The sequence below is a fragment of the Nothobranchius furzeri genome, chromosome 11 (genome assembly GCF_043380555.1).
Source record: "Nothobranchius furzeri strain GRZ-AD chromosome 11, NfurGRZ-RIMD1, whole genome shotgun sequence".
NCBI classification, from domain to species: Eukaryota; Metazoa; Chordata; class Actinopteri; order Cyprinodontiformes; family Nothobranchiidae; genus Nothobranchius; species Nothobranchius furzeri.
The window spans coordinates 46,802,330-46,814,829 of record NC_091751.1 but is presented as its reverse complement, the minus strand read 5'-3'; the positions used below and the strand labels follow the sequence as shown (position 1 = coordinate 46,814,829).

Genomic DNA, 12,500 nt, shown 5'->3' with positions numbered 1-12,500 from the left:
TAACTTAAAAGATTTTGACTAATTTCTAAAAACATTAATTTTGTACATTTTTCTGATTAGTTACACTCGGAATTTTCCATACAAGACAAATAATGGAGGACTTCTCACAGTGATCGTCTCACAAGAGCACACTAATATTCAGTTTTACAAGTTCAAATACCTTACTGTGCTAGAACTTGTAAAGTTTTTAAATATCCATCCATCCATCCATCCATCCATCCATTTTCTGAACCCCCATCCATCCATTTTCTGAACCCGCTTGTCCACGCAGGGTCGCGGGGAGTTTTTAAATAATGCCATGAAAATAGTTTTTAAACTGAAGTGAATATTTGTGCATCATCATTTGTTGGTATTTTTAAATTACCTATCAAACAGCAGACTGATGTGCAAATACAATCCTACTGAGTAAGTTTTCACCTTTCACCGGCGGGGCAGGCAATCTTCTTCTCATGTGTCTCGAGGAGTCCAGAGTCACAGGCTGCAGGAACAAACGTGTGCAACATATTTTGGCTTGAAATTGAGTTTGCTGCTCCTGGTTTTTAGGCTGCATGCATGTGTTCATGTAGTGTGTGTAGCACCGTAACTGACGAGGTCCTGGCTTTAGTGACGCGTAACTGAGGGTCCACGTTGAGGCCGGCGCTCTTCAGAGCAGCGATTCTTGCAGAGATGTTGCCTATCTACAGCAGAAACAGCAACACGACACAATTAATTAATTTAATGGCACAATGAGCAGAAACACAGACTCTGTGAAAACACCACATCCGTGCATCCCATCCTGTAATCCAGCTGACCTGTAGCTCTGACTGCTGAACTCGAGCAGCAGTTGCTGCCACCTGCTCCTCCAGGAAAGTCAGCTCCATGTCGGATGTGGAGCTGCAGATTCCTCTGGCGCACTCCTCCAGATCACTGAGCTCTGCCTCCAGACCGTACACTGGACCGGCTGCAACGTACACCTGCAGAAAAATGTTAAAGTTTGCATGAAAGTCTCTGCAATTTAAACAAAACAGCTATTTAACAGCAGAGAATTCCATTTAATACATTCCTACAGTTGCATGAACTTACATTTTCCTCCAGTCTGGAGAACTGCTGGTCCAGTGTTTTGGGGTCCATGTTTGGTGGCAGCGAGACAGAAGGATGCCAGGTGTGGTTTTGAGCATCCACTCCCTGCAGCAGCTCTTCAGTGGTGTTCAGAACCTTCAACACCTCGGTGGTGATGCTGCGCAGAGACGCTGCAGAATATTTCTAGAATTTATAAGATTTTTGTGTGTGAGAAAAAAGTTAATTGTATTTGTTTAGTGGAAAATAACTTCTCAGTATTTCCTTTTGATGCTTTGTGGGCTGAAACAACTCCATCAAATTTAAATGCTTTAAGTGTTAAATGGTAACATTCCCTCTCACCTGCTCCAGAAGGGATGATATTAACTGTATAGTTTGATAAAGCTCCATGTTGCTATCCTACAGGTTATAAGGCACAGGAAAACGGGAAAACAGAGTGGAAGTGAGAGTCACGAAGAAGTTAGTGAGATTATTTTAAAGAATCATTCGATCAGATCACAGACAGAAGTTAGTGAGAGCAGAGCCGTTTGTGAGCTTCATCAGATCAGGATCACTTACGCTCTGAAACTCCTCCGGTGACAGAAACCCTCCGTGAGGAGGAGAGCTGCTCTGCTCCACCTCTTTAATGTTTTCGTTTGCTGCATTCGTCTCCATCATGTCTCCCTCCACTCTTGTCTCCTCCAAATCAGACTCTGGACTTGTCTGATCTGAGTCTTTGATTTTCTCTCTAGTTAAACATGTCTGTCCTCCATCCTCCATGTTTCCCCCTCTAACACCTCTAGTCCGTTGATTAGAGATGATTTTTTCTGTCCTTTCGTCTGAAACTTGTTCTGTTTCCTCTGAAGCATCTTTTCTTTGTTCCACTGATTTTCTCTCCTGCTCTCTGCTATTCTCTACCTCCTCTAGTCTTCGCTCACTTTTTCCATCTGTGTCCTTCATCGTTTCCACCTGCATGTCCTCCAGAGTCATCATCAACATGCTGCTGATTATTCTGTCAAATTCTAAGTCTTCTTCATCACTTCTTGCTGCCAATTTCCATTTCCTCTCTCTCTCGTTGCCTTCTTTTATGAACTCTTCCATTTCATCATTCATTTTTGCTGCTGGCTCAGTCTCTGGTTCAGGTTTTATCTCGTGTTCTGTCCTCTCGGCGTCCTCTCTTGTTTTAAAGTGTGCCTCTTGTCTTTCTTTTGGCTCCAGTACTTTCTCAGGTTTGAAGACTTCCAGATCTTTGACACATAGTTGCTCTTTTCCAGCCGATGTATTCCCCTTTACTCTTTCATCCAGGAGATTTCTACCTTTCTTTACATCTCTTTCATCATCCCAAACATCCTCAGTCTCCTTCCAGCTATCAAAAACATCTTCTCTTGTATTTTCATCACTTTTCTGTTCTCTCATTTCCTCTGTTTCATCTGTCAAATCAAACATTTTCATGTCGATGTCTCCCATGGATTCTGCTCCCTCCCACAGCTCCTTCATCTCACTCCCGATTTCCTGTTTTACTTTCTGCTCCATTTCTCCTTCCTTCTCTCCAACTCTGTCCAGCTCATCCTCAGTGGAGGAAAACTGCGAGGCTCTGACCAAACTGACCAAATCCCTCAGCTGACTTCTGTCTGGCTGCAGCTTCCACAACGTCTCCTCGTCAGTCACCTCCTCTTCGTCCTCTCCTCTTCCCACTCTGTCCAACTCATCCTCAGTAGAAGAAAACTGGGAGGCATTAACTTCATTAGCTAGTCGGCACAATTTCACGGCCAGATCTTCCTCGTTCTCGTCCTCTTCAACACCCATTCTGTCCAGCTCGTCCTCAGTGGACGAGAACTGCATTGCTTGGACTCGTTTTTCCAACTGAAAAAGTCTATTAGAAAGACTCTTCTGCTCCTCCTCCGTGTCTCCCTCCCCTTCGCTTTGTCCCACTCTGTCTAAATCATCTTTAGTAGAAGAGAAGTAGGTGAGGTTGGACTGTGAAACAAGTCTGTACAAACTGCATCTCACCTCTTCATCTTTTTCTTTCTCTTCCTCCTCTGGTGTCAGTCCACCCAAGTCCATGTCCCTCTGTCTCGTCATCACCCCCGTTTCTCCATCACTTCTGTCTTTTTCTGGTCCTTCTCTCATGTCAAAGTCAGAAACTCTGCCTTCAGATTGATGCACATTCAAAGAAAAGTCCTTTCCTGTTACGTCACCATCGAGGTCAAAAGGTTCAGGAGTCGATGCTTCGGAGGTGGGAGTGGTAGGAGTCACAGCATCAGATGGATGTAGAGGATCACTTTCTCTGTTTAAATCCTGCAAATTTAAAATATTCACACAATTATTTTAGTATTTGTAAAAATAAACGTGTGTTTAGCTTAATTACTAATTTATGTAAATGTTAATAAAGGTTTTAAATAAAATTACTCTGTTTTCTTAATTTAGGTATGTTAGCTCTAATTAAAAGGATTTGACTTTAAAGTGATTTTTTAGTTTGTGTCGTGTGATTTGTTCATTTTGTTTTGGTCAGAAAAACAAAAATACTTTTTGTAACATGAAAACAAAAGTTACTATTTAGGGCAGAAACTGTAATCTTGTGTTTTTAAGCTATTCGGTTCTGTAGATTTATGAATAATCATTAAAATGTTGCTTCTTTCTCACCAGTACAGAAGAGGGCTTTTTTTTACTCCTCTTCTTCCGTGATTTCCTGATTTTTCTCGTTTCTGGCTGAGCAGCCATCTTCACCCCTTCCCTTTCCCCTCCTCCTTTGAGGTTAAAGTTCACATCGATGATGCTGGTCCTACGAGACGACAAAGGCTTCCTGATCTCCGCAGGAACTTTCTTCTTTAGATGAACCAGCAGATGTTTAATAGGTTTCCAGTGCCCCTCAGAGTCTGAAAATGGATCATCGCTGCAGACGTGGGGGTCCACCAGAGGTGTGACGTTGTGCCCGTGTGAGGTGAACTTAGAGTCTGTCATTTTCCTGTGGATCTCCTGGAGGACAGCTCCCCAGGCACTATCAGCCTCTGGTTTGGTTTCGTTGTCAGAGCCCAGACCTTCGTAGGCTGACACCACGCCGGACTCCCTCTCCAAGGCACTGTAAACCAGGCTCTTGCGTTTGGTGAGGAGGCTGGGGCGAGACAGCTGGGCACTCTGCAGGGCGATCCAGTTCCCATCTGGACTCTTCAGAACTGGAGAAAAACAGAAAACTCAGAAAACTAGAATTCTATACAATTCTACGTTAACACATCTTACCAGAGTTGTCGAGTCGATCCACACTCTTCCACGCCGTCATAGCCAACCCGCTGGCTTCGTTCTTTAAGGCTGTCAGACAGTTTTGCTCCGGAGTACAAGAGCAGTCGTCCAGTGTGAAGGCTGAATGGGACCTCTGAGGATGGAGATAAGATAGTGGAAAACTCTGATTTCTGTTAATAACAAACACCAGTGAAGCCACTAGAGGTCAGTGTGTGCTGGCAAATGTTCCTTCTGTTGTACAAAAAATGCAAAACTGAATCAAGTCCACATATCTAAACAGAACCATGTCTAATGGCATCACAGTAATGTAGCCAAGTTTGCAAACTTTTGATTAAAGCTCATTTAATTTAAACTCAACACAACACAAATGTCTACCTTTACTCAAAAATCACAACAAAAGCACCAGCAATGTGCACAAATCACATTTACAAAAATAATACAATATTAGAGGAGCCGTTATCATCATCAGTGGCATTTTCTTTATGTCTGATGCATTTGCGGCTCTCTGTGCATCACGCTCAGATTCCACAGGCTGCCAACTGATAACTTGAGAATTTGAATGTTAGGTAAACACATCAGACATCAGCTGCTATACTGTCAATGGTAAATTTTATCTTGAATATAGAAATCGTAACAACCAGCACGACATTGTGCTACAATGAAAAAGTAATTTTTTCATGTCAGTGGTCATAATGTTATGACCGACTGACATATCCATATTTTCATTTCAGGCCTTCAACGTTTTTAGAAAGCAGTAAAGTTAAATAAGTCTGACTTGATTTAGCTTTATTTACCCAGAGATTTGCCTTCAGGGAGCCGGAGACTTGATCACAATTTGACTGATGAGGATGAAGGCTGGTGTTCTGCTCTGAGGGCCATTTGTGGTCGTATTCTGCCCTCATCTCAGCCGAAGAGTTCCTCCTGCTGGTGATCTTACACACAAAGAGAGCAGGATTAGCTTTAACCCTCCCGTGGATTTAGAGTATTATAAACCGACTTCAAATAGAAAATAAATCATGTCGATTATACACAATGGAACATCTGCTGTAATCCACAATTTAATCCCGTTTTTACTTTTTGCACAATAGTTCTGGCCAGCTCCTCGATGAGCTCTCCTTTGTGCTCCTGCAGATAATGAGCTTCATTCTGCTTCTTCTGAGGAAACAAACAAAAAAAACTATTAGGAAACATATTCAGCACCCCCGCCCATCTTAATAGGTGGCTTGTATGATACTACAGTGCTAAATTATACAGCATCACATATTTCACATAACTCTAGCTAAAGCTACTGCAGCAAATATGATAAAAGACCAAAAACTACCTGAGTAGAGGTGTCAAACTCAGCCCTAGAAATGGCTTCATCTATGGCCTCCTCTGCAACCCGCATGGCCACAGTGAGCGTCTCCTCCAGGCTGTGCTCTGAACACAAACACGGGCATCTCTCACTATTCAGAGTGGGAATTCTTTAGATACCATTCATCTAATAAGAAAAAAAAAATAACGATGGTTCCCGAGGGCACGAGGATCCTTCAAGTGTTTTTAGGCAGAGTGAGGGCAGAGGACACTGCACACACTTGCTTATGCGTGCAATGCATTCACAAATGTGCGGGCGCGCACACACACACACACACACACACACACACACACACACACACACACACACACACACACACACACACACAATTTTGATGCTAGTTATAATTTTCCTTCTCATAACGGAATTTGAAGGCAGTTAGATGTAAATCAGCAGAATTAATTGTTGCACAATAAAGTACTATCCTATCTGCAGCTTTTCATAAGTTAGTATCCTAATTTTTGTACCGCTGTCGCGACTGGAACATGTTAGATTTAATGCTTGACTGTCTGGTTAATTCAAAGAAAAAAATTAAGAAAAAAAAATTCAAAGACTGTAGAAAAGCTCATAATCCAGAGCATTTCTATCATGTGGAGATGCAGAAGTTGTTTGACATTTTTAACACTAATGTGTTTCAGACTATTACAGCCATCTTTAAAGTAGAAATGAGCTACAGTGAGCTTGTGCACCTTCAGTTTGCCTGTAGAAGGTTGAGTCGCTCCCACTGACGCTGTCCTCATTGCAGATGCTCTCGTCGCAGGCGCTGCCCTCTGAACACATGGATGTAAACATGAGGAGACACAAGAAGTCTGCAGGGATTAAACCTGCTTCCTGAAAATGTAGATCTTTAAATGTGTTTCAAAATTAGAACTGGATTTACTATAAAACTCAGCAGCTTGAAAAGATTACGTATTTTCCATTTCTATTTCTTTTCTGCTTTAGATAGCTAATGCTAAAAGCTGAGATGTTTTTGTTATTGTTAGTAAACATTAATAAAGTACAATTAGTAGCAAAACTGAAGATAATGATTTTATTGATGGATGCAAAAGCCCACATGTAATCCACAGTCAAGGTTTTGTTTCAGTTCTCATTTGATTTTATTAAAAATTATTGTAAGTAAAACAATTTAAATTGTCTCTAAAAGTTGTAGCAAACAAAAAAAGTTACACTTAAGTTTTATACAGTGTTCTGGAAAACTATTTTAATAAATCCACAAACCTCTTGTTTAGAAGAAAATGTTTTACAGAACATAAGTGGAAAAAGTCTATTTAAGTTTACAGAATTCAACAGAGTCTCCATGATCATAAAGCCAAACTCCAGCATGAAGCGGCTGAGTGAACGTGGTCTAGACTCTGTGGAGGAGAGCCCTCGTTTCAGAGACGCTGAAGAAAGACAGTTCCTGCTTTTTCATCCCGATACACTCCAATTCTGGAGGAAGGAGGACCTGAGATGCAGGTTTGGATGTTGTTGTACCAGAACACATAACCCCTTTGGGAACAAACTAAAGCCCAAGATTTATCATTTCATCCAAATTTAGACTCATCTTCTGTTCCGTTGCTGTTCTTGTTGGTAACTGCTATGGAAACTTGTTTCCCTGTCCACTCCACCTCCCAGTAACAACGACCAGTTTGCTTAGGACCTGCCACCATTTGATAAACCTGTATTTGTAATCAATAAATAACCCCCTTTCATGTCTTCTAACTGCTGTTACCTTTCTGTTCCCCTCTGATAGTGACATGATTGTGTTTTATGTGTCTGGATCCAGTGCGATTACAGACAAATATTTTAACATTCCAGTTTGGTTATGGTTCTGACAGTAAGACATCCACCTCAGTGACAGTCGATGAGATGTTTGTCCAATGTCACCTCAGGATGTCCTCTAGTTTGAATCTGAGCTCTGAAACAGCTGATTTCACGTCCTCAAAGTATCTCAGAGGACGGAAACAGAAACTAAAGGAGTGTGTGGACTGACTTAACACTGACACAGAAGGGTAACTGCGTAGAAACTTGTTGTGATCCTCCCGTGTCTGAGACCTTCTTCAGCTCAGCTTCTTTCAGTCACGTTGAGAGGACTGTTTGGACCCAAAATGCAGATACCCAGGATGACACGAGGCAGGAGTTGAAATAAAGAAAATCCTTTTATTGTAGGATGAGTCCAAAAATAAAAAATAAATCCAAAAGGCAGGGAGCCTAAATCCAAAAATCAGGAAATGATCAGAAGATCCAAAAACACCAGAGGAATGGGCAGACTGACAAAATAAATCACTCTGACAAACAACAATGAACCGACAAGACAATGAGAAACAGACAGGGCTTTATAGACTGGGGCATAATGGGAGGCAGATGAGCTGCAGGTGTGTGGGGAGAGAACCAGGTGAAGGCAATAACTAATCAGGGAGGAGGAGCAGGGGAGGACACCGGACCTGACTGGAGAAGAACACGCGCGCACACACACGCACACGCGCGCACACACACACACACACACACGCGCGCACACACACACACACACGCGCACACACACACACACACACACACACACACACACACACACACGCGCACACACACACGCGCACACACACACACACACACACACACACACACACACACACACACACACACACACACACACACACCGAGCTGGGGACAAAAAGGCTGGAGCTACAACTGGAGGGGCTGGGGATGACCTGAAAGGCTACAAACAGAAGGCACATAAATAAGATGCAGACAAAGGACACATGAGGGCGCTAAGAGACACAAAAGGGGAATCTAAAGAGGGATGGGGGACATCAGGAGACACTTGGGGAAAGCCGCAGACACAGACCATGGCACCTTCCTCCTCATATCAATGATCTCCTGCTCCGGTTTCTCCTGAAGCTTGTTGACACGACTCAGCTCAGCTTCCTGCTGAGATCTGATCTGTTGCTTTTTTTCTGGATGAGACAAATCATCTCAGAGAAGATCTTCTCACTGTCCTCCACCGCTTTATCAGCAGAGCGACTGATGCACTTCTTCTCCTGTTGAAGCAGCTTCACATCTTTCTCTTAGTCCTGGATCCCCTGCTGGGTTTCTTTTCTTCTCACCTCCAGCTCCTTCTGCTTCTCAGCTCTTTCTGTTACAGCTGAGACTATGTCATGGCCTTTGTGGTCCTCCATTAAGCAAAGAATACAGACACACTGCTGATCGGTACGGCAAAACATCTTCATCACCTCATCGTGGCAGGAGCAGATGTTCTCCTGGAGGTTCTTGGAAGGCTCCACTAGTTTATGCTTCTTAAATGGAGCTGAACCATAGTGAGGTTGCAGGTGTTTCTCACAAAAAGAGGCCAAACAGACTAAACAGGACTTGATGGCTTTTAGTTTTATTCCAGTGCAGACATCACAGGCCACATCTTCAGGTCCAGCATAGCAGAGATCAGCAGGAGCAGCTTGGAGTCCAGTCTTATTCAGCTGCTCCACAATAGCAGCTAGCATGGGCCTCGGCATGAACGTCTGCCTGCACTGAGGACAGTGGCAGCTTTTCTTCTTATCTGCATCCCAGTAACTTTTAATGCAGATCATGCAGTAGCTGTGTCTGCAGGAAATAGTCACAGGATCCTTCAGGAGATCCAGACAGATCGAACATGAGAAGGTTTCTTGGTTCAGCTGATCTCCTTTCTGCTCCATTTTGACTTTCAGCAACAGTGACTTTGCCAGTTTCACTTGAGAATAGAAACAAGTTTTATAAATAAATCGCGTGTCGGTGCAAAGAACCAATCAGCTCACACATGTTGGTTCCACCCAACTTCAAACCAGTCAGACAGGGAGAGAAACTGGGAATTTATTTGAAAAACAGGAAGAAGAGTGTGGAGGAGGAGCTGGTTGAAAAGAAAACTGTTTAACCATTTTTTTATTGAAATATTTGGTTTAAAACACATTATCTTTCAATTTTTTCCCATAAAAACTGCTTTAGTCTTTGTTCTATTAAAAAAATATTTTGCATGTACTTATGATCTTAATGGATGGACACTGGAAGTCTGAAGGGATTAAACCCGCTTTCTAAAACTGGATCATTTTAAATGTGTTTCAACATTAACTGGATTTATTGGAAAACTTCAGACAGGGAGAGAATCTGGGAATGTTTTTGATAAACAGGAATTAACAGATTTTTCTAATGTGTCTTACAGTAAAACTGCGTCAGTCTTTGTTTTATTTGAGTTCATTATCTGTAAAATTGATGGAATTAAGACTTTTTGTTTTTTAGGTTGGTTGGCTGTAGAGTCCAGCTTTAATCGGGTCGACTCGAAAAGTGAATAAATTACAGATACAGTAAAAAGATGCTAAGTTTACTGCCTCAGGCTGTAAACGATAAAGGAAAACCCTGACAGCTCCAAAGCGCAGTGCAGTCACACTATAAACACGTTTTACCTTTGAGCCTTTTGTATTCCTTTACATCACCCTGATATTCCTGCAACAATGCAGCGTTTGTGCTTACGTAAGTGCATTAGAGAGTCCTCATGTCAGGCATTAGGTGACCTGAGCTGTCTGCAGCAGCTCCTGTTCTAATGCACAGTCTGGTACATCAGGCCACTTCCAATCATTTCAAAGGCCAAAGACAGCACTTGCACAAATGGAGATGTTTGGTGTGTTTGAAAAATACAGGAAGAGCTTCAGTTTTAATTCACTGAAAGCTAAATAATGTAAACAGGAGATTTTATTAGTCGTATTTAAGGTTCAAGGTTCAAGGTTGTCTTTATTAATCCCCAAGGGGGAAATTGAATTGAATTTAGTACTCAAATCTGGTGAAAGTTGTTCTAAATAAATGTTTCTGACCTCATTCAGCATCATTACAGGGAGCTGGAAAACACCTTTCATCAGAACAGAACAGCAGCTGAAAGATCACTGAAACTCTGAAGGTAACAATTTATGAAACTAGTCTTATTTAAAAAGGACAATTTCCATTTCCTGTCCACACTAGAGGAAGCTGAGCTGCATACTGTAACATTTGATGCTTGAGACACTGACATCAGAACCTTGAGCTTTACTCTACTTCCTGCTTCGTTGTCAGAAACGCTAAGTGTCACCGCCCCAAAAAAACGCATAACTACGTTGTTGGTTGAAAAGAGAAGTACAACAATAACACAGTTGTGTTTTTCTTTATGATTCACAGCAAACTGGCTGAAAAGTGACCATTAAAACTATTTTCATTTATCTTGAGGTCGTCACCCAACTTGTGTGGCAATCAAACTGAATAAGAAAACCCTGTTGGAAGAAGTGTTGTTTTATATTCAAGCATGTTGATTTCTAATCATTTTGGTAAGAATTTGTTCATTCTGATCAACTTAATGTTTTATGTTGAGGGTTGTTTGGACTGGACATTATGAGCATTTATTTGGTAAAACCGCAAACATATGAAGCTATCTAGTTTAGTGATAAGAATCATCTTTATCATTCATCACTTTTAACCAAACAGACTCATTTCTTTAATAAACTTTCACAATAAGAGACCTGGGTTAATTAATATGTTTAACTGAAATAAACTCAAATCTTCCAAAGGTCATTGCGATAATGTGCTTGTACTATCAGTTTACCAGCTGTGAGATTAAATATATGAATGTAATGTACTGGGATGGTTATAATAATTCAACATTATTATTATTATTATTATTATTATTATTATTATTATTATGAATGCATAACTGAAATACTGAATGATTTAGTATTTGGGCAAAAATGTCAGTTTGTAGGAATATTTTAGGTTAATTTACATAATATAAGACAGGGTTTAATTATTTTTCATAACATTTCATCTTTTTTAACAGAAGCTTTTACAATATCATATTTATATTTGTTTTTATACTTTGCCATTATTATTTTTTTGTAAGATTACTTTGAGTATCTTAAAGTTAATTAGTTATTTTCATTAGAATGAAAAACTAGTGGCATTACATTTTGTAAAGGCTTAGTACGCGTTTATATCTGAGACACTTTTTTCAGGTTTGTTAACTTTTTGCTCTTTGGGAGTTTCCAGGCGTGCTAAACCACCAGCTTCAGTCTTTCACCCAACTATCAGGACTAATATCAGCTATATTAATACAAATGCTTTCATGCAACTCATATTGTTGTTTTATGCTGATCAGGTACAGGATCAGAGTAGTGAGATGTACAGAGTGTGTTTAAGCTACTAGATCAGAGGAGGGTCCCACTGGGTCCACAGCTCTTTATCATCTGCAGCCAGTGCTCTCTCCACTAAACACCCATAATTCTCTAAAACACTACATCAGCTTAATCAGACCAAAGACTGGGGACTAATGGTGCAGCAACGCGCTATGACTTTGTCCCTGACTGGTTCTACATACTGGAACAGATGCTGATGCATAAAAATATACATTTTCAGCTTAGCCGCCTCCTGCAAAGCTCCTTGCTCTGACTGCAAATACCTCCCTGGGGGTCTGCTGAGTGCTTTTTGTTACATAAACAACTAAAGCCTATTTCCTCACTTTGATTGTAGGAAAAATAAAGGTTAAAATAGATTACATGTGAGCAAAAAAATAAGACAAGTTCAGCAAGAGGGGTTCTATAAGTTCTCACTGAACAAGGAATAACTTACCTGTGAGCTCTGAAAGAGCACTGTGCTCTGCCAGGTGTTTCCTGTAGAGAGTCTTCAGCACTTTGGCACTGCCGAACCTCTTAAAGCGTTTCTTCACGTTCGTATAAAACCACTCGAGTGACTGAGTCTTCAGCAACCTGAGGGACAGAATGTTTTATCATTTTCAGCAGTTAACCTGAGGTAACTGATTTGGGGGGATTTCTACAATAAATGTGATTTTGTTTTGCAAGCAAGTGTGCTATAACAAAGTTTTTTCCTTTTCTTGGTTTTAGTTTCAGTTAAACATAAT

General features: G+C 41.1%; 1 protein-coding gene and 2 pseudogenes across 2 annotated transcripts in view; all 3 read right to left on the bottom strand.

Annotated features, from left to right (window-relative positions):
* Positions 1-12,500, bottom strand: part of myripa (myosin VIIA and Rab interacting protein a) — a 21,041-nt gene that overhangs the window by 421 nt on the left and 8,120 nt on the right. The window contains exons 4-16 of one of the 2 annotated variants that reach the window (XM_015956547.3): positions 12,212-12,348; positions 6,316-6,396; positions 5,594-5,691; positions 5,347-5,427; positions 5,067-5,204; positions 4,273-4,405; positions 3,679-4,208; positions 1,615-3,333; positions 1,399-1,455; positions 1,063-1,242; positions 792-953; positions 579-677; positions 418-478 (exon numbers count right to left, since the gene is read on the bottom strand). In XM_015956547.3, the coding sequence (XP_015812033.1) occupies positions 418-478; positions 579-677; positions 792-953; positions 1,063-1,242; positions 1,399-1,455; positions 1,615-3,333; positions 3,679-4,208; positions 4,273-4,405; positions 5,067-5,204; positions 5,347-5,427; positions 5,594-5,691; positions 6,316-6,396; positions 12,212-12,348 (3,476 nt within the window). The remainder of the gene's footprint in view (positions 1-417; positions 479-578; positions 678-791; positions 954-1,062; positions 1,243-1,398; positions 1,456-1,614; positions 3,334-3,678; positions 4,209-4,272; positions 4,406-5,066; positions 5,205-5,346; positions 5,428-5,593; positions 5,692-6,315; positions 6,397-12,211; positions 12,349-12,500) is intronic. The other variant, XM_054741860.2, reaches the window with a different exon arrangement.
* LOC139073186 (tripartite motif-containing protein 16-like protein) lies at positions 6,781-7,957 on the bottom strand (annotated as a pseudogene).
* LOC129163680 (tripartite motif-containing protein 29-like) lies at positions 8,277-9,409 on the bottom strand (annotated as a pseudogene).